This window comes from Pavona decussata, unplaced genomic scaffold, assembly GCF_977016875.1.
Source record: "Pavona decussata unplaced genomic scaffold, jaPavDecu1.1 SCAFFOLD_602, whole genome shotgun sequence".
NCBI classification, from domain to species: Eukaryota; Metazoa; Cnidaria; class Anthozoa; order Scleractinia; family Agariciidae; genus Pavona; species Pavona decussata.
Window position 1 is genome coordinate 5,338,387 of NW_028145860.1, and position 22,106 is coordinate 5,360,492.

The 22,106-nt window shown below is 38.9% G+C and overlaps 2 protein-coding genes across 4 annotated transcripts in view; both read right to left on the minus strand.

Moving 5' to 3' along the window:
- Positions 1-13,583, minus strand: LOC146449605 (uncharacterized). 2 transcript variants are annotated; one of them, XR_014860560.1, is made up of 8 exons: positions 13,385-13,583; positions 13,179-13,272; positions 8,569-8,793; positions 7,708-7,906; positions 6,346-6,630; positions 4,421-5,580; positions 2,081-3,372; positions 1-1,998 (listed from the first exon to the last, which is right to left on the minus strand). XR_014860560.1 is itself a non-coding variant. In XM_085101206.1 (7 exons), exons 1-7 carry the CDS (start codon positions 13,546-13,548, stop codon positions 3,313-3,315), a joined length of 2,187 nt encoding a protein of 728 aa, XP_084957332.1. In that variant the 5' UTR covers positions 13,549-13,583; the 3' UTR covers positions 1-3,312. The 2 variants fall into 2 exon arrangements, 1 of the variants encoding a protein (XP_084957332.1); XM_085101206.1 differs by having other exon boundaries at positions 1-3,372.
- A 1,606-nt stretch (positions 13,584-15,189) lies between these two features.
- LOC146449606 (tyrosine-protein kinase HTK16-like) overlaps positions 15,190-22,106 on the minus strand; it is a 59,478-nt gene continuing 52,561 nt past the window's right edge. Inside the window, exons 6-13 of one of the 2 annotated variants that reach the window (XM_085101708.1) lie at positions 21,699-21,942; positions 20,760-20,884; positions 20,429-20,482; positions 19,647-19,739; positions 18,707-18,892; positions 18,125-18,216; positions 17,243-17,369; positions 15,190-16,595 (exon numbers count right to left, since the gene is read on the minus strand). In XM_085101708.1, the coding sequence (XP_084957834.1) occupies positions 16,395-16,595; positions 17,243-17,369; positions 18,125-18,216; positions 18,707-18,892; positions 19,647-19,739; positions 20,429-20,482; positions 20,760-20,884; positions 21,699-21,942 (1,122 nt within the window). In that variant the 3' untranslated portion in view covers positions 15,190-16,394. Of the gene's footprint in view, positions 16,596-17,242; positions 17,370-18,124; positions 18,217-18,563; positions 18,592-18,683; positions 18,893-19,646; positions 19,740-20,428; positions 20,483-20,759; positions 20,885-21,698; positions 21,943-22,106 lie in introns of those variants that run through there. The other variant, XM_085101709.1, reaches the window with a different exon arrangement.

Consider the following 22,106-nt stretch of genomic DNA (forward strand, 5'->3'; position numbering starts at 1 on the left):
TAGCCATTTATGCAATTTTATTAACAGAATACGTGAGCACTAAATCAGGGTTGTCTTACGGTTACATAAATGTTCCGAGGCATCAACAACACTGAATCTGTCTTTTCAAATTAAGCTAAATTGCTGAACTAATCTGGTAGGAGGATGTAACACCATATAAACAGTATTGATGAATGCATAAAAATAATACTAAATATACATTTTGGTACATTTTTAAAACACCAGATACTGCAGAACAACACAGGAGCTGCAAATTTAATTACTACTGGTGTGTATTTACTGGCCTCCTTCCAGATTTCTTTTGGCAAGTCATGCAATCCTTGCTAGCGATATTATGTGACAAGATGAGATTGCGTGACAAGACAAAAGAAGGTATGATCAGTATACCAAATCTTATCAGCTTAAATCTTATGTTTTTGCTTAAATATGAGACAAATGTAGGAATAGCGTTGATGCTTAACTTTTTGCCAACAGACGGATGCTTGTAGCCTTAGATTTGGTGTTGACCTGATTAAGGCAGCAAACGTTCAAAGCCTGTAACTTTACTAAAGGAGACAGAAAAGAGCATACCATTAATCACTTCACTCTTAGTCTAGCCTCACTGTATGGTTTGCAGTTAATTTCTCTGTATCTATCTACCTTGAACCTCTTTCGCTGCCTCAATAACGTTAACGTTTTCTTTGAGTGTTTGAGATAGCAAAATTCTATTGTATTTGAAGGGCGGAGAGCATAACCAACTTTTTGGTTTTTGATAACTATAACTTTTTGTTGTTTTAGCTCATATTGTGCAGAGTTTTTGCATGTAGCCTTGAATTCCTTCAGGAAACATTTGCTCCAATGTTTTTTTATGTTGTTTTGTGCTTCATTTGCAATAAAAACCTATGATTATGGACAAGATTTCCGTTTTTTCTCACAAGATGAAGCACAAAGCAGTGGATAAAACATTGGAGCAACATTTCTTGAAGGAATTCAAGGCCACATTCAAAAACTCCAGTAAATCTGGGTTAAAAAAACAAAAAGTGATTTGAAAAGTCATTTAGGTTGGTTTGTCTCTGAGCCCTTCATTTGTTATTTGGTACTTTGATTGATAAAAAGTTGAGATTTTTAAAATTTTAAACTTGGAGGACTTTGGAATTGAAACTGAGACAATGATATGCAGCTCCACTATGTCAAACTAAATGACATGCGTTTAAACAAGCACAGCATTCCTAACTTGTGACAAAGTACTATTCAGATATAAGCAGTCCTCAGAATGGTGAAATTAAATTTATTTTGAATCAACTGGGAACTCATCCATCTCCATCACAGCCACTATTTGAGCTGTCGTGCAATGCTTCCTCTCAATCAGAAGTAAGGTGAAGTACTGCATAGCAACCCAACAGACCCTCAAAAATATTGTACACGTTTGTGTAGAGGCCATTCATGAATAAAAAGCTGGATAGTAAAGCTTGCTATCCAGAAATGAGAGCATTTTTATCAAAGAAGGATTACTGGATAGCAAATCCCTCTTTCATACAAACCCTCTTGTTTTCCTATTCAATGTTACAAAAATCTTAACATGCCTCAAATCTGCCAGCACACCAAGCATTAAAGGACCTCCTAACAGCTAGAAGAGATTTACCACAACCATTTTGACAAGACACAGTTGCCACCACCCATAAGAAAGAAAAAAAAAATTCCCACCTATTCACAGATCACCAAAGACAAATCCTTTGGCAATAAAGCTACAGATGACGCCACAGAAGCCAACTCCTTTGCAAATCATTTTTGGAATGACATTACCTTTGCAAAAAAGGAAACTCTTGCCAAAAATTAACTTCCCTGACTTTTCAGTGACTTTGAGTTAGGAAAAAGAATTTCCTTGAAAAAAAAAAAAAAAAGTTTTCCCCTGACTTTTCCCTGATGATGGCAACCTGGCAACACCAAACACCATGTGCTAACTTTGTATCTTGTTTCCAAAACGATTCCTTCATGATGAATGAAACATTTAATTTAACCCTACCAAGGACAAAGAATTGTATGCATGTGGAATTATTACATCAACATCTGTTTCTCACATCACATTTAAATCCTGGCAAACCAGACAAAATTAACAGTCTTCTCCAACTGTTTAAGCATGACACACAAAATATTCTGCAACCGCTTTTTAAAGATTAACTATTCGCTCTCTGTGAACTCCAGCTCAGAAGGTGTGGGCAGGAGATGAAAACTACCCATTGAAAGCTAGGCATAAGGGTTTGAAGACAACAGAGAGATTAAGTACCCTGTTTATGGCAAACGGCAGAGATGACCCGGCATGTGACCATGTTTAGCCTACATTTGCCACTCGCTGTTTTCAGTTCCTCACAAAAATTGAGTAGCTTTACATTAGCATCAAAGGCCAGAACTATTTTGCACCATTCTCATCTATGTATTCATTTTTTCAAGAAAACATAAACACATAAACATGAATCTCACATTTGCCATAAACGTGGCACTTAGTCTCTCTGTTAGCTGATGGACAGCAGATTTAAATACCCTAACATGCCTCAACCTAAGCTGTAAGTAGTGATCCCATTTGGTTGGTGGCCAGTCAGACAATAAACACCATACGCGCCTCTCATTAATGATAGGACTGATGGAGAGTTGGGTTTTACCTAGCAACAACTTCAGGTGCAAGAATAACCATATCATAGGGCCCTTTGTTGAGGTTCATGGGAACTAAAATTTTACTATTTTTTTCACTAAATGCCTACATATACACATTGTGTTCTTTCACATTTACACTTTGCAGCTAAACTATTTTCATTAGATGAAAGATATGAAGGTTCAACATCTCAGAGAAATGGGATATGACATTGCATTGTAGGTGGGGGGGGGGGGAGGTAGGGAATGGGGAATATTTATGGACACTAGAGAGCACTCCTAACGGGAGGTTACTTTAATTTTAATTTTTTCGTATCAAGCTTGCATTGTCTGAAAACACTAAATACCTTGACTATATTTAATAAAGCGGAAATAAAAACATGCAGTTAAGTGTTATATCAAATAAGACTGACATCTGGTCCAATAATAATACAACCCTTCTAAGTTGAGGAATATAATACTGTCAGCGCGCATTCAATTTAAAAGATGCCCTACAAAAAATGCAAGAAAAACAATGCAACCTATGATACAAAAAATTGTTCGAACAACCTAACTCTGGCGTTCGTTATCCTTTTCTCCATGATTAACAAAGTCCATTTCCTTCTCCATTTGATCCTTCTTTGTCTCTGATACAACCACTTTGGAAATTATGCCACCATGTGATCAGAACTGGTGAACATCCACTATCTACATAAAAGGATTTGTAGACTGTCCTTGTCTTTGCATAGCTTGCTGTGCTCCAGCATTCTAAAATGGAATAAAACCAACTGATTATATCAGGTATTTTACAAAAACTGTCAAAACTCCCGCACATTGATTGACTCATAGCTATTGTCTATAAAAGTACAGTCATTAAAAAACCTGTCAGATGTAATGCTTGCGCTTTCTCAATGGAAAATAGAGACAAATCTGCTTGTACTTTTTCCATGATATAGTAAAAAACAAATTGATGGCAGTTTAATGTCCAAAATGCAACTATAGACCATAGAAAACTGCTTTGATTGGAAATTGTAAAACTGGACTTGGAACAAAAATGTGAAACACTGACAGACAAGATGCCTTGGTAAAGCTATAAATCCAGATAAATGACATAAAAAAAATGAGCTTATTTACCAAAAAAACCCATAAGTTTGGTATTTGTTTTAGTTTTTATGATTCGTAAAGGTAAAAGTATGTAAATTTCCTTTGGCTCGGTTGGTCTACTTGGCTGGAACTTAACCATGTTTCTATAGCATTGTTAAGCAACTAGGAATGTTATTAGTAGAACACCCCCGGAATACAAATTGCATACTTGGTGTTTGTTAGGGTTTGTTGTGTTAAGTGGTATACAACCATTTGAATATACTTAGTTGAAGCAGCAATTTGAAGCAGGGAAACAAAATAATGGCACAAACCACGGTCACACCACCAACTATCAACTGTACCCTGAGTGGCTACTAGCAAGTCAAATTATCAGTGAAGGCAAAACAAAACCACGTACAGCCACAAGTTTAAACTTAGGATGATACCACTGTACTGATGTAGATTTTCTGTTGGCACAAAAACTCCATCAGATAGGCTTTTTGCTCACAGTTAAATGTACATTTTGGCACTAAACTGTACTTTTGTGTTGGAGAACTACTGCTCTGCTCTCGGAAGTGAAACACTTTCTACCAAGTAATATTTTTTGTCCCTCCATGTATTACGTGAAAAGACAAAGGGATATGTACTTTATAACATGCTTTAATAATTTTCTTTGACAGAAAAACCTATCCAGGGTATCTAGATAATCTGGTACTGTAAAAATGTAACTTACCATAAATGGATTGGCTTGTTGACTTTGCTGCCACCCTCCAAATTGCTGCATTTGCTGTTGTGCAAATTGACCAGCCCCCATACCAGACATACCACCACCAAAGGCCGCTCCACCCTGATTGCCAAAACCACTTGCTGGCTGTCCACCAAAGCCACCAGGACTTCCAAAGCCAGCAACTTGCTTTTGACCTCCAAAGGCACTGCCACCAGACATTGGATTAGCTCCAAATCCACCCGATGTGGATCCAAACCCAGAGGCCGGCTGTGCAGCACCAAATCCTTGGTTGCTGCCAAAGCCAGGTTGGTTTCCACCAAAGTTCATTTGACCCCCCATTTGAGGTTGCTGTTGTTGTTGTTGTTGTTGACCGCCACCCATTTTTCCAAACTGTGTCCACGCCATTGCTGTCATCCCAGCACCTCCAAAGCTAAGATTCTGTTGCGTGGATGTCGAAGGCATGCCCATGTTTTGTCCTGGACCCATTTGCTGCTGGCCAGGCATATTTCCCCAGCCAGGCTGCTGAGCTCCACCATATGTTGTTTGCTGACTTCCTGTAAAGCTGCCAAAACCTCCAGCAGATTGATTACCACCAAACGGTGAGTTGGATGGCTGGCTACCAAATCCTGAACTTGCTGGCTGATTACCAAATCCTGAACTTGCTGGCTGATTACCAAATCCTGAACTTGCTGGCTGATTACCAAATCCTGAACTTGCTGGCTGATTACCAAATCCTGAACTTACTGGCTGATTACCAAATGTAGAACCCATTGGTTGAGCACTGCTGAAATTTCCAAAACCCCCTCCAGCACTGGATGTGGCTGACATACTACTAGCAGGGCTCATACTTCTTGTAGGACCATTGAGCTGCCCACCCAGGCCCTGAAAAGGATTTGCAGATGTTTGCTGAAATCCTCCAGATGCTGTGCCTGATGTTGTACTTGAAAATGGGTTGGGCCCACTTGACATCCCAAACGATGATGTACCTGACGAGCCAAAGCCTGATCCAGAACTGATACTGGAGTTGCTGGTGCTGGTTGCAGGACCAAACAAGTTGTCCAACTCACTCAGTGCGGCATACTTGTCACTCAATGTTGTTTGACCCCCAGATGCAGATACTAGTGGCCCAAACCCAGAGTTAGATGTTGCTGGTTGCTGTGGGGGAGCTATGGTTAAAAGAAAGAAAGACGTTTAAAAACTACATTGTAGCATTTATAGTTGGGTGTCAGTAGCCTGTCACTTGTGACATGATGCTTCCAGTAATACCCATTATTTGTTGTCTTTTCCTGTATTTTTCATGTCAGGTTTCAAATAATTTTTTTTCAAAAGCTTAAGAAAACTATAGCAAATTTGATGTCACGTCAAGAAAGCTAGCCAAAAGGGTCTTTGCACGGCACATTGAAAAATCATTTGTAACTCAGTGAATTTGAAGGTAATGGTGAAAAATGCTCAACAAATTGCAGCTGAAAATGAGTACTTGCCTGATTCAGCTGAAAAAATGAATTGTATGGGAAGATCAATGGTATAGCAAAAATCATTTCACCATGACTGTATTTAGCATTTTGAGAACTGAGCGTTTGTTTGTTGCCCCGTACTAATGTTCTAGTACTGGCCCCGGTTGTTCAAAGAACAGATAACTTTATCCAGCAGATCATTCACTATCTAGTGGTGCAAATGTATACCAAAAAACTCTTCTGGCAAGTTTTCCACGCAATCCCATACTTAAATTAGACATACACTTCTACTCTATACACAAATTGTAGGGCTAGGGAAATTCTTGCACAGATTTATTTGCCGCATAGTGACCTATCCAGTGGATAAAATTATCCGCTCTTTGAACAACTGGGGCCTCAGGTGAAACAGAGTTTACAACAGATAATCTCAAAACAAATGCAAGTCAGTTATGAATCAAACCCTTCTTGTTATCTGACCTGATGAAGTCTGAGCACCAAATGCATTGAATCCTCCAGAGGACGCTGGTGGCGATCCAAATGCATCAAAGAAATTTGTCTGTTGCTGTGGTTGGGCAGGAGGCTGATGCTGCTGTTGCTGAGGAGGAGTGCCAAATGCCGCAAACCCTGGCTGTGTTTGCTGAGCAGGCTGTGGTGCTGCCGATCCAAATGGGTCAAACATATTCTGAGGAGGTGCAGTCGGCTGTGCTCCAAACGCGTTGAATGAAGCAATCCCACCTTGCTGTGGTGGTGATCCAAACTGACCTGGAAAATAATTGCATTAAAAAAGAAGCTTTTGATGGTTGTGTTCTTTAGGAACCATTCAAGGTGGGAATACCATATGAATAAGAAGAATGATGTATTATTCAGTTATGACACAGGCAAACTCGGAAAAAGAAATTCTGAGTGCTCTTATCAAAAGTCGAACCTAACACCTTCCGATTACTATTGTGGATGCTCTATCTCTGAGCTACAGGAGACTTGTGGGAGCTAAGGCACAAACATCCTGCATACTGCTAGGATTGGAATGTCAATGAGTGGCATATCCGCAATGAAAGAAAATGTGATGATATGTGATGATGAATAGCCAATACAGTTGAACTTCTATACAACAGTCATACATGCCTTTAGGTGATTTTAGGTGTATACTGGGCCCCTCAGGAACACAGCCCCATAGCCAATTGGGCCACCCTGTCTTAAATAAAGTTCACTCACTTACTTACTATGCAGTGTATCTTGAACTAAGTTTATTCAAAAGTAAAAACTTATACAGAGATGAGTAATAAATGAATTTGAAATGAAAATGCAAAATCTACAAGCACATGTTTCACTTTATATTTTGAATATTAATACTGACCATGTGCATACATTCTCTTAGTAATCATTTAGTAAGTCAGTCTAAGTGCTATTATTAAAAACTGAATCTTTGTATAATGCAATTCGAGGGATTTGATTGGCTTAGCAGCTATGGTATATGAGCCATTATACCATGGCCGAGAAATGGGTACCATTAAATTTTCTACTGGTTATTCTTGCACAGCAAAATCAGTAAGATCTATCAATATTTGTTGATTGCTTTTAATAAAACATATATTCCACTTGCGCTTGTTGGATATTAGTTGATTATAGCCAACTCGGCGCTACGCGCCTCGTTGGCTATCTATCATCTCATATCCAACGCACGCTCATGGAATAATTGTTAATTAAGACAATAAACACTTAAATACACTATTCAAATACCATGTACAAATAGACAACACAGTTGACAGAACCAATATAAAATAGCCAATATGGAGGTTTGCAATGAAACAATCAGAACCCAAGCTGATACTTAATTCTAACCTTGTGGCTGTGGTTGTGGTTGAGCGAACGGATCTCCACCCAAGTCACCAAGTAAGTCTACTGATGGTGGTTTTGGCTGCGGCACTGGTTGAGGGGCTGGCTGAGCCTGCCCTGGAGGTGGGGCAACAGATACTGGGGCTGGAGCTGGTGCTGAGCCTATCTGACTTCCTGTCCGAGGTCTCTCTCTTGTAGTTTGCGCCTGAATTAGATACACGGTAATCATTTAGAAAAACAAGCATTACAAGTGAAAATGAGGTAGCATGCAGAAGTTTATATTATTTTGCATATTTATTTGAAAATTACATACAAATTTCAATTTTATTTTCTTTGTAGTTCCAAATTATGGTGTAATGAATCTGAGACAAAGCAAAATAAATATATACCACTATTTGAAATCCCCAAAAATCAATTGGATTACAGCTGGCTTACACAAGACAAAGCTGAACTTCTCTCCTTTCACATGAAGGAATAAGGAGTACCAGTATTGTGGTCCCACCCGAATGGGATGCAACGTCAGTGCATGACAACACACAGCATTCTCTTTCCTCCATTGGTAAAAGATTATTTATACACCCCTTTGTGGAAAGGGACAAAGCAAAGTTTCTCATCTAAGAAGAAAAACAATGTAATAAAGAGAACAGATGCAAAGTACTCTTCATTCATACAAGAAAGTAAAAAGTAACCTTTCTTTTAGACTGATCTCTATGCTCCTTCTGGAGGCTGTTTGCATTTCCAAGAAACTTTTCTTCACGCTGTTGAACTCTACACAGGTATCTATTAAATGGGCATTGTTTAGCTAAGGAGAATATGTATGTTGATCATTTTAGCTTAGAGGGGGTGACCTTTACCTATAATACCTACTTGAAACGATACTGCAGGTGCATTTTCTCCTAAAAGTTGCTTTAGTGGTTTAGGTTCAGGTACTGCCTGGCTGGCATCATTCGTGGCAACTTGCTGTGGTGGAATGTACCACCTTTTTCGCTCATATTTCTGCACCATGAAGTCCTTTATCTTTTGCTCATCTCTAGACTCTGGTTCTGCCGGCATTGAAGAGTTCCACAGTCCAAGCCAGACTTTTCTACAATACTACAAAGATAACACAAAGATAAAAGCAACCTTGATTAACAAGCAGAAGTGGAAGACTACAGTATGACACCCTATGCCACCCATGAAACAAAGAAGAACAAGTCAAATAAGTCATAAGCAAACGTAAAAAGGCAGACAATTTGCCCGAGGGAAATGTCGAATTTTTCTAAGTTGTTAACTATGAACTGGGAGACCACATGTGATATACCATTTAAAAGGTATTTTGTGGGGTGTGCTATAAATCACAGCAACAGAGATGGAGGAGGTCACATATTAGAGTGAGAAAAGTCCAAAACGAAAGAAGAAAAACATTGAAAATTTTCCTATTCATTGTATATACTGGGTATCCCCCTAAACTATAGCTTAATGTACAGCTCTTAGTGCATTGCTTGTTGTAAGATATCAACTGGGCCCTTAACGTACAAAGGAAAAAAAATCCAAAAGTTTGAGGGGTGGTAAATCAAGTCTCATATAGGAGGGGGGCATGATTTTATGCCTTCAATTTGTAGATCTTTCCAAGATCTTTTGGTTGTGCAAATTTCACACAAATTGACCAAATACTGAGCTCATAATTGCGTCTTGTGCCATATGGCACTCTTGGGCAGGAAAGGGTTAATAGCAACCTCCAAAAAGAACTTCAGTTTTAGCCAATCAAAATTAATACAATCCTTCATAATTACCACCAGTTAGTTGCAGTTGGTATTCTCTGAAGTGAGTAACAAAAGACAAACAACAGGAGCACACTAAATCAAGAATTTTTTGTGCAAATGAAGCTACTGAGCAGTACTTTCCTGTGGTACTGTTTATTATGCTGTACAAGGTGGTTCTAACTATTTAAGTCTGTGGATTAAAGCCCAACGATTGAACATTAGAGTCAATGTTTGTCAGTACTTTTTCCTGTATTGCTGTTTGTTTTTCTGCTTCTCACTTTGGAACACTTGAAAAAGAACTTGTCTTGTAGTTCTTTTTAAGGTGATTCCCTCAAAATAAAGGTTGTCATAAAAAACGTTTGGAAACTTTCTGTAATAACTGTAACATAGGTCACTGTGCCTGTGAAAGAGCTGAGATCGACTTAAGTTAAGTTAAGTTGCTTGCATTATTCACTTTCAAAAATGAGTATATAGTTCTTGCTATGTCTGGTGGGAACAGAAATTACGTATTAGATAAAGCAGAAGATGGAAAACATTATACCTAGAATGCATGAAGGATAACAGGTCCTTAGCAAGGCTAAAACAACTGGGGTGGGGGCGAGCAAAATGGTTAAACTAAACTACACCCCTCCCCCCCCCCCCCCCACCTAGGCACTCAAAAAATAGACAGATTAGGGAATTGAAGATGCAACGAGAACATCAAAAAAGCAGTAGATTTAGTAAGCAAAGTGATAACTTTGCACCTGCATCACAATTTTTGGTACATTTCTTTGCCATTTCTTTACGCGGACTAGAATGTTTGAAGGAGGATGTAAACAAACAACAACAAATTTTTCTTTCTCTTTTTAAATTTAGAATCAGGCAGTAAGAATCCGACTGCAGGAGGATTTTTTTCCTCTGGCTCTTGAGAGAACATATCTGTGTGGCTTTCGACAACGCACAAACAGTAAATTGTTATAAACTAAGGGCATTTATATTGCTATCAATGATTGGATATCAAGTAGTTTATTTCAACAGCTTTCACAGCTTGAGATTGGTTGATTTTGATCCAACTTGGTTCTTATTTCCGATTCACAAGGTAGGAGTGCCTTTGTTGCTGTTGTATATAAAAACAAACTGTTAGCGAAGGAAACTGAAAGGTACAGTCGAACCTGTATATAACGGCCACCCTCGGGACTTGAGGAACTGGCCGCTTAATACAGGTGGCCGCTTAATACAGGATCACTAAAAATACTCACTGGGCGTTGTCTAATGTCAAATTTAATGGTGTATCATACAAAAACATTTCATGCAAGGAAACAATAGGACAATCAACACTCTTTCAAGAGATCAATACAATAAACAAAGTTCAGTGCCAACTTGTAACTTAATGGTATAATATACGTAACATTGTGTAAAAGCACTGTGCAATAAATTGTCTTCTACTCTTGTACGGTGTACAGTACTGTATTTCTAACTCCCTTACTTACGTGACTTGCAGCTCACAACAAAATATTTCATTCCGTCATTTCATAGTTGTTACGATCGAAGTGGAGTTATAACAGTAATGTTGCTAATTAAAAGTAACACAATGTATAATAAAATTCCTCAAGTTAAAATAGGAATAGGGTAAGAATTACAGCGACTTAAACAAGTGGGACACGTGCGTTTGGCGCCTCGGAATTTGAAACTTTTGTTTGTAGAGCAAGTCGTTGACTGTCGACACTGCCAGCGACAATTCCTGTTATCCATGGTACTGTGCATATGACTTAGTTTCAAGGGCGGCCGCTTAATACAGGTAAAAATAACAAAGAAAGACAAACATGGGACTGCTACAGGGTGGCCGCGGCCGCTTAATAGAGGTGGCCGCCTAATACAGGTAACAAATACAGCGTTTGAATGCGCGAAAAATCGGGACTTTAAAAACTGGCCGCTTAATAGAGGGTGGCCGCTTAATACAGGGCCGTTATATACAGGTTCGACTGTAGTAAACAAATTATTGAAGGTTGTGAAAAGGCAATTGCAGCATCAGAGTTCAAGACTGATTGATGCACATTAATTTGTTTTAATTACATTGCTTTCTAACTTCCAAACATTTTTTTTTTGGGGGGGGAGGGGGTCAAGACCCCCCCTGCCCCTCCCCCCGCTATGGGCCTGGATAAACATGATTTAAAGATACATTTCATGTCTGCGGGGCACAATATGAAGCAGTATTGACCCAAAATGTTTTTTGTGTGCATGTTCTCTGTATCACTTCTTTCTGTCCACTAAAATAGTGAATTGAAGAAAGAGTGTTAGTTGAAAATAAGACTGGAAAAGATGTTTTCAAGGACAGATAGTTACAGTTTTAATTCACAAGGCCAAGTTAACTCAGAACATTTCAATTCTTATTGTTGTTTTATATGATGTGGTATTAAATTTTACGCAATTTTTTTTTGTTTTGCACGTACCAAATTTCGTGATTATTATTTTTTTTTTGCAATCGCGAAAATCTCGAAAAATTAGTCAGAATGAGATATATGGATTTTTTAAAGTTATTGCATGATATGCAATGTCAGACAACAGACATTTTTTCGTGATTGTCTACCCAATCAGAGTTCACTTATGGCCTTGAGTTGTATAATGGCCACTACCCTTAAATTCTCAAGGGCCGGTCTATTAAACACAAGTACGCAAAATAATTGTGTGTTGTCATGCTCTATGTACTGCACTGAAACCTAGAGTATGGGAAATTATTTTTGACATAATTTCTCAGGTACCTATGTGCACTAAAGAAAAGCTTCAAGTACATAATTCATAATTATTATTAATAATCTGCAATGGAAATATTAATTAACAACTGTCTGTGCTGTATTTGCATTGTATGATTATAAATTTATATGTATTAATTAATTGATTTTGATTTTATAGCATTGAGAGTTAATCACCGTGATGAATGTTGAATTTCAAAGTATATCTTGCAAACAATTTAGCCAACCAAGCTAACATCAAATTCAAAGGAATAAAAAGACTAAGGATCATCTGAATGAAAGAATAAAGAAATTGCCAAAAACAACAACGACCAATAGTCTGTAACAATACGGCAACTTGACAGCTTATAGCGATTGCAATTGTCTTTGAGGACAATGTACCACAAGGGGCTAAGCCCGCCATTTTTGTATACAAACACAAACGCTATTTTTCACAAAACTTCGAATAAAACTTGCTGTCTTTCGATAAAAAATGGAGAGATAGAAAAAAATGTGACAGGAGTTTAAGAGAGGCCAAGAAAATACAATGTAAAACTGACAATGCAAGGGAAGAAATGCATGTTTTTCAACTGGTGTGCACAAGACATGCCCGGTGTATATTTCAAGTCACGATTGGTCACGATTTCCGAGATAAAATGATTTTTGATTTTATAGTTACAAGAGTTGATCGCCCATCGACTACAAGCCATCTTCCGGTCTATCGTAAACCCGAAATAGTTAGTTTACACTAAAACCACAAACCAACCTGCCCATAATATTGGTCAAATTGCCAGAAGGGAAGGTAAATGGAGCTAAAACTATGCTAGGGGTGTTACGCTGTTTTGCTACCAGGGTTCCACTGCTAATTTAAATGGTTCAGATTTATTAAAGTTAAGAGGGAAGTGAAAAATGCTGTCAAAAAACTCAGTCACTCATTTCGAAAGAGAGACAAAAGACAACTTGCAATCACAAACTATGAAATTTGTACAATTGAAGGTAAAGCAGCTAACTTTAAAACGCCGTGTACCTCATTTCCCTGGCCTTGTAGACTCTCAATTTCTTGCGGCGTAAAGCTGGTCATCGAGATTGATTTGACTCTGTGAGGAGGGTTTAACCCTCGTCTGTTAAAAGATAAAACAAAGAAGGCATTAGCGGTGAACGTTTAGCTGCAAACCCAATGATTGGACTCAGCATAGCGTAAAACCTCGCGAAATTGACGCCGTCTCAACTCACAAAATGCCGCTACAAGATGTACAAACGAAAGATCCTATCGTCGTATTCACATATGTAGGCCCTCTCTGTCCGCAGTCGAAGCATTTTTTGTTGTGGGGTAAAGCTGCGAGATCTCGGAGAAGTTTCAAGTTTTTCTCGTCTTGCTTTTTCTTCACAGAAGCCATGATGGATGTCTGTTCCGCTAGCGTAACGCGCACTGCGCAAGTCTACGAAAGTGAATTACAGGGGAGGGGTAGAGTTGAAGAAGCTGGTCACGCAATTAGTTAAATTAATCACGTAAAATAATTTTAAGCTGCAACTAAATTTATATGGCCACGATGAAAATTAAAATTATCACAACAACACATCTAAAAACAAAATGGAATAAATTTCGATAAATATTTTAGAAAGAAAATTTCTAATTTGGTTTTGTTTTGTAAGGAAACACCAGGAAATGAATGCTCTTTTTCAACCACACGTTAATTAACTCAGACAGAAAAGCACTTTATTTTACTTGTGCTTACTCCTTTACTCTTTTGTAAGTAAAAAACAAGGGACCACTAGAAGTACTAAATATGAGGAAAATCTCCGTGTACTTAACCATCTCAATCATGGAAATTCATGTAAATATTTTTCTTTTACGTATTTATTATCCCATTTAAAGGGCTATCATATCTAACCTTCTGCAAACTATCCTTGTAAGTTGGACTGTCATGATGTCACGCAGTACATATCAGAATGCGTGACACGGCACGTGACTCTCGAAGAAAGAAATGCGGATAAACACTCCGCCTCAATCTCTGCAAACACGCCAATCAATAGCATTTTATGGTGCTGTTTGACCCAGTGGGTGGGAAGGTCTAGGCTAGAAAATTAGAAACCTTACTCTCCCGGCAAACTGTAAAGCAAAAGTTTATAAGGGGGGGGGGGGGGGGTGGGGTTGGAGACAGACATCGTATCCAAGCAGTAGTAATGCTCCTTACCACCCCATCCAGACACTTGGGGGAGGGGGATAAACATGCTACTTGTCACTTCAGTATTAGGTAAACTTTCATGGACTACATGTAAAACTGAGGGGTTGAGGGAGTACATGTAGTACTGCTTCTAGTTTACTACAGCTTGATGGACTAGCTTTCCATCATCAAATGTTTATCCAATGCTCCTAAGAATTCTGAATAATAAAAATCGGGGGAGGGGGTTGTAGTAATGCTCGCTCGTTCAGCGCCAAAAGAAGTCGACTTTTGGCAAGTCTACTAGAATTATGCCTGTTGTATCGTGTTTGGAAAGTGAACCAATTAGATACGAGATAAATAAACCATAACCTTTAACGGTAAATCTTCTTCCTCTAGCGGTTTGATCTCACGTCTGATTGGTCACCGAAAGAACAATAAACATTCCAAAATAATCCTTAGTGTTCACCGTAACACAGGAGGCACAAAAGGCAAGTCCCCACTACACGGATTATTTATGTTAAGGTGGTTAACACGGCTCAAAGGAATACACGCCTTTGATTGTGATACCATGATTATAGAGCTGATGATGATGATGATGATGATGATGATGATGATAACGATAATGATGATGATGATGATGATGATGACGACGACGACGACGATGATGATGATGATGATGATATACATCGTATCCTGGTATAAACCCAGCCCTTACACTAAACGAGATTATACTGAATGATCAGCAATTTTTGTGTTGACTACTGTTTTTAATCACCACTTTGATTAGACAATTTTCATAAACAATGGATAAACAATTTTCCAAAATCATTTGTCAGAAACAAATCTCTTATTGCACTATTAAACCACGCAAAGTTCTGAATTAAGGTCTTTTAATCAGTATTGAGCTCAGCTTTACCCCACAGAAAGGAGCAAGTCACATTAATAATGGTACTTATAAGGAGTTATAATATGAGGAATGATCAACAAGTTAAAATATAGTGCTACATAAACAGTTACATACTGCGCAGGTAACACTTAACTTATTGAACAAAACGAGCTTCACATTTGAGAGAATAAAAATATACTTTTTTCCTATTACATAAATCTTATTTTTGGTAAAGGGTCATTATCAAAATAAACTATCGATCGCGTATTATCAAAGGAAAACTGATATTTAAATTATAGGACTGTAGGCTTGGTCCCCTCAGTGGATCAAAACCAAGAGGCAGAAGGTCTAAGAGTACTTGTTTTGGCGTAACCCAGCAACTAAAGACGACCAAAACAGAATGTTCCTTAACCTGTTTGATTGAAGTTTTTAGAAAGATTTTAAAAAATGGAGCTCGGGCACAATTTACCTTGCTAACAGAGGCTTTTCCCTTTATATTACTCGACGGGCTAAACAAGCCAAATAAGCGAAATACGAACAACTTCGTACAGGCTAAAAAGCTTGCCAGAAAGAAACGCTCTGTTAGCAGGGTAGACGCTATTTTGTCTTCCACAACGCAATTCGCACGTATACTGCAGCGACCCACACGCAAGAGTCCACACAAACTTCTTTGAAACGACTGCCTGAGAAGTCAATCAGATTTGGAAATGGCGATCTTCGGCCACTGGGTTATCGACCCGAAGAGGGACAACAAGTCCCTATGCAATTCTTATATTAGAGAGATTTAATATCACGTTTACGCGAGATTTGTGTTTGTGTTTTCTTGAAAAAATTAGTACATAGATGGGAATAGTGCAAAATAATTCTCACCTTTGATGCTAACGCAAAACTACTCAATTTTACTGAGAAACTGGAAACAGCGAGTGGCTAAACATGGTCATGTTGTCATTTCTGCCGTTCGCCGTAAACGCAATTCTAATTTTCTCTATTTATGCAAACTACGAGAAGTCAATCTTGGTTCTCATTAATTGACGAAAAAGAAGTGCGCGCACACGTGAAAAGCAAAAAATAGCAAAAAAAAAGGGGGGTGGGGGGGGGGGAGAGTCGCACTTGGTTCTCGCGAGTTTCCCCACAGAGGAGAGACTATTAATTAATCACGATTATTTCTTTATTTTTAAAATATTTTAGTCTATTAGCTTGCAGCTTTATCTTTTATCGGCAGTTTCACATCTGCATAAAAAGGATTTGTACTAAAGATATTGTGTAATTCGGCAAACGTGGGTCTCTTCTCCGGTTTTAAATCCCAGCACTGTAGCATCAGTGAATACGTGTGTTCTGGGCAAGCTTCAGGTCTTTCAAGCCTTTTGTTGTCTTCCTCTAGCATACGTATTACCTGTGTAACAAAATAAGATCATCATACGTGGGTCTTTCGTTCATGTAGAATGGTTCTTGTTTTTTAGTCTGTAGCTTGCGAGAGCAGACGCTTTTTTTGCCTTTCCTTTCGGGTGAAGCAAAACCGAAAAAGGCGTGCGCTGTCGCAAGCTTGACTGTGGATGAGATCCCGAAGTGTGACCATCCCAAGAAAAGCTTCTCTGAGCAGTACTCTTCTGTAATTCCGCTTGTTATATTGATTATTTAACTGTATTCTGTCCTACGAAAGTTGTATTTTTGCTAATAAGAGCTACAATTGTAGGCTCCAAGTTGTTCTTAACACTCTATTATCCTATCAAACCTTTAAATCGCCATTTGTGTAATAACAATGTTATAATCAGATTTTGTTTTGCCCTTTACTAGTATTAATTTATAGTGCGACCGGCGCTGGCCGCTCCGTTGCTGGATTAGCTATTTGCTAACAGCAATTACGCATAATAAAAGATTAAAAGATTTTAGCTAAACAAGCACTTTGTGTCCTCTGCAAACCCGAGACATTAAGATGTGGTCTTTGTATGCCAACTAGTTTTCTCACGTACAAATAGCTTGGTATTTCCTCGTTTGAGAAGCTAAAAGAACATCATTTCCCGGTAGCAAATTACACCTTACCTCTCCCCCCGACATTTCACCATACGGTAACTGACCAAATGAGTACATTTCCCATAGTGTCACGCCATAGCTCCATACGTCACTCTGATGCGAGAACGTCCCAAAGTTGATCGACTCTGGTGCGTACCTAGAATTTACAAAACAAATTTGTATAATTCATTTTAGACGCGATAATTCTAATGAGATTACCAGTCGGAATCCTTTGTAAAACAGTAATTTTATTTTCGGAAAGTATCCAGTTTTTCACTCCCTTCTTATCTGTCTTCAGTCTATGCAAGAACAGCTCTGAGCAGGTCTCCTGCCGAGAGAGGAGAACGATAGGGGTACCAAGGATAACAAGGAAAAGGACGATGTTGGTTGAATTGAAGGAAGTTGGTATCGGTTGACAGAAACCAGTAAAATTAACCCAGGACAGATGAGCTGGAGAAACCTTAACGAGGGCTTATATACCACACAGGCAAAGACGCACTTTCTACTTTCCACAGAATACTTCTGCCTCAACATATGCTTCTTGTTCACCTAAAATGAGAAACATTTCTGTCTGCAGCAATTTTAAGCAACAGTTATAATCCTGTCTACACCTCTTCGCGGTTCTCTTCCAAAATTTGCCATGGTGACGCATTGCATTCGCACCAAAATTCAGTGAGATAGTAACGGCATGCCGGCCTAATTTGAGGCAAACGTCTAACTGTGTATTACGCTTCTGGGAATCGATCCAGTCCCGTAAAATCTTCGACGTGAAAACAGTTTCTAACCATTCCATAAAATCTCTCATGTAAATATTTTCTTGCCGAAGAACTGTTTCTTATCCATGTTTTACTTATGTCGTTCCTTTTTTGCATTAAGTGCTAAATGAAATGGCCTATGAGAGATATATCTTACCATTTAACTGGCCAACGGCCACCCTGTGAAGCCTTGTAATAATCACTTCCCGAACCCGTTGCTCGAGACAAACCAAAGTCACTTATTTTCACCTGAAAAGAAAATTAAGATGAACAAGCTAAAAGACCACAACTTGAAGGCCTGTTTAAGACCATTATAAGAACATTCTTTTTTGATACTTTGACTGTTCAAATCAACCGTTTGCAACTCACAATTGACCCACCAACATTTTGCAACTTTTGTTTATCAACGTAGCAACTTTCTAATAAGATCGATTAGTCTATGGCCGACTTGAAACACGAAAAAAGTTAACATACTTGAGATCACAAACACACAGTTGGTATGAAGAGCGAACGCATGTAAGTACAACCACAGCAAGGTCATCTGATTGGCTGAAAAGACAGCGATGGCTTTTGGGTGTTTTTGCGCGCTCGTGGTAAGTTCCATGTTCCTGCTAAAGTTCAGTTCTGATTTCTTCACTGCGATACTCTCGTTTGCTGTGAAAACTTTGGCTTTGGTTGGACGTCAGTCTAATACTAAACTTCCTTTGAGTTTGTACTTTAATCTGGCCCCTTTTCTTACCTGCTGCTTGGTAGACATGAGGATGTTCCTTGTTGCCAAGTCCCTATGAACAAAGCGCTTTTTCTCCAGGTACATCATTCCCCAAGCTATCTGAGCTGCCCACAGTTTGAGGTCCCTTTGAGAAATTTCTGATTGATGATCAATTAAAAAGTCAAGTAGTGCACCCATCTGAACCAATTCTTGTACCTAAAAAATAAGAAAGAATACTGAAGTGATTTTCAGAGATAAAGAAAAAACCAGGAGTATTCTAAAACTTCTGCGCTTACTGATTGTGTGGTTGAAAAGTGGCAAATGATTCAACCAACTTTCTCCAGTCTTAGTCATCTTTATTTTTATCGTTTGTTATCACTTCTTGGTGTTTTGAATCAATAGAAATCTAAAGAGGGAAACAATGAGATGGTTGATTCACAGAACTACGGAGAAATACGGAGAACTAAGACTTATCTGAGACTTATGGATAAGGGGATTAATTTCTAAAGAAACTGTGGTGCTGCGTCGGTGGGGAGTAGAAACGAATGTTTGGTTTAACTAAAGGTAAATTGGCCACCACAATGAGAATCAAGTGCTGACGTTTTGAGCGTTGGCCCTTTGGGATTCACCCTGATGAATTGTCTCCCTCGCAGCCGTTTTTAGTGGGGAGGAGCGTTGCATGACGACACTAAAACGGCTGCGAGAGAGACTATCTGATGAAGGGCTAACGCTCGAAACGTCAGCACTTTAATCTCTTTATGGTGGCCAATTTACCTTAAGTTATCAACTTTAATGATAAACCAAATATTCGTTAGTTTGGACCGAGTTAGCTTTGATCAAAATGACGGTAAGTAAAGTTTTGGAAAAACAAACCAACAACAACAAAACCCTCTAATGCCCGTGGGTCAGCCCGGGGGTGGGGGGTGGGGTGGGGGCGCTGCTGGGAATGACTGATACATTAAACACAAACCAGGATTAATGGAGGTCCAAGACAAACACCAATGAGCCGCACAATACACGGGTGATCCAGTCCAGACATAATCCGTGCTTCGCGTAAAAATTCCTGTAGAGACAAACATTTCAGTTAATACTTTTCTTACAACATAGTGCTGGAGTAATATTTGATAAGTTGATTTTAAACCTGGTTAACTAGAGCAGGGTTATAATTTTGACCACAAACACGAAAATTCCATACGTTTTTGCCACACTGACTTTAGCAGTAAAGGTGAGATACCATATAAATCTGCTGTAAAATGAAGGAAATAGAAAAATAATATTTAAAATTCATTGAAAATATCGTACTACAAAGTCCGAATTTTTATATTCATGATCACATTCAGGTTTTTTGTGTCATACGACTGTGATTTGTTATCAATGTGTTGAAAAATAAAAACAATTATCCTGCTAAATCTTACGGATTATCCCCTGATTTTAGCGAACCAGGCCTACGGCCTTGTCGGCTAAGTATCAAGCAATAGAGTGTTTTCACATGACGTCACAACGGCCATGTTGGTGTCCCAAAACAAAGAAATGGCGGCCATGTTGGTGTCCCAAACTAAACCTCTGGGAATTAAACTCTATTTTTATGCAAATACTTTCTTTTGTTTCAGTAAACCAATATGGCCGGTAGTCACGTGAATGAAACACTCTATAGTCGTGTGATTTTGCACGATACTTGTTAAATATTACAAAACATGATGATGAATTGATTACACAGGTTTTAACATTCATGCACTTCAAAGAGTTCAGCACCTGCTCCCCATGTGCTATCTTTTCAGGATGCAAAGTCTTCAAGGCCACTGGAACCTACACACACACAAAAAAACCCACAACATATTACTTTTTACAATAACTCTCAAAATTCCCACGAATTATTCATAAGCCCATTGACCTATCAAATGGTCGATAATACATCACGTGCAGTGACTTTATATCAATAAACCTCCTCCGTATTAGTGTGCGGTGTTTTTCTCGTATGCTAATTTCCAACGGACACAGAAGCATAATTGTTATGAACTCCATTGACACACGCTTTTCCAGGAATGTTTTTGAAGCCATTCAAAAGACTCGCAGCACGTGTTACCTTGCCTCCTTTAGGATCTGTCCAGACACCCTTGAGTACAGAGCCAAACTCTCCCTGTCCCAGCTCTGCACCAAGCTCCAATGACTCGCTTGTGATCAATGTCTGTTGAGACTGCATGGGATTACCTACAAAATACATGATCAAAATCCTCTTTACAAAGGGGAGCGAGATTGGTCATCAACACAGGACAGATATGCTTCAACGACAGCATCAACCCCACCTGTACAATCCGTTGACCCACAATAGGTTCATTTCTGATGACTTTTAATCTCAACAAAGAACGCTTAACTCAAATACATTTCATCGACTACCAAAAAAAGTACGTTCAGCACACCACGAAAAATTCACACACTTAACATTTACAGAAAAATGTAACGGTTAATTCCTTAACAGTTCTACAGTCTCCTGGAGACCCTAATTATTGGTCTCCCATATCGGAAACGGGCCTGTACACCACCCATGAATGAATTTAAACAGACCAGGCCACACCACCAGGGACTATGCTCCCTCAATCTTTTCAACCAACAGTAAACTTATGTAACATGATGCCTGAAATAAGAGGACTGCAAACTGTCTGTGTGGGACCAGTGTGATAGCTAGATCTACACTATCACTGACCCTAACTTGCCTACATCTCAGCTTTGTCCAAGGCTTTTGGTATGATAATTAGTTTTGTTTGCATATATTAATAATAAAAACTATACGTGAAGCCTCCCTTGCATCATGAGGTTCAAAACAACTTGGAAATCAATAACAATCAAATCACTCATTCTCATGCAAAAGAAACCCTGCAAATTACTCTTAAACCATACTCTCAATCCCTGCTAACAAGTGGCACTTAAAAATTTAAACTGCCCTCTCCCCCTTCCCCCCTCCCCCCCATTAACATCCTTGGTATTATGATAATTAATGTACAGACATGCATGTCACTGTACATACCATGTGAAAGAGTTGGAGTTGGAGTTGGCTTTTGAGGGGGTAGGGCAGGCTTTGTTGGACTTGAAGAGGGAAGGGGTGGTGGTGGTCTTCGTTGCCCTCTTGGTGGTGGGTTTGTCGGGGGAGGGGGTAGTGGATGCCTGTTTTCCTCTCCATCGTGGATGCTTAGCCCATGGGAGGTGTGTTCACTAATGGATCTGTTGAAAATTGGAGGCGGTCTCCTTGGAGAATCACCATCCAGGGTTTCCTTGTTCAGAAAAAAAATGAGAGAAAAAATGCAATTAAACTTTACAGACATGTTTGTAGCCAAGGCCAGTGGGTATGGAGGTTGAGTGACATTTAAAAATGGACTTATCACAACAAAAACAAGAGCAACTGAAAAATGAATAACAAATTAAAGTATTGCCCTTT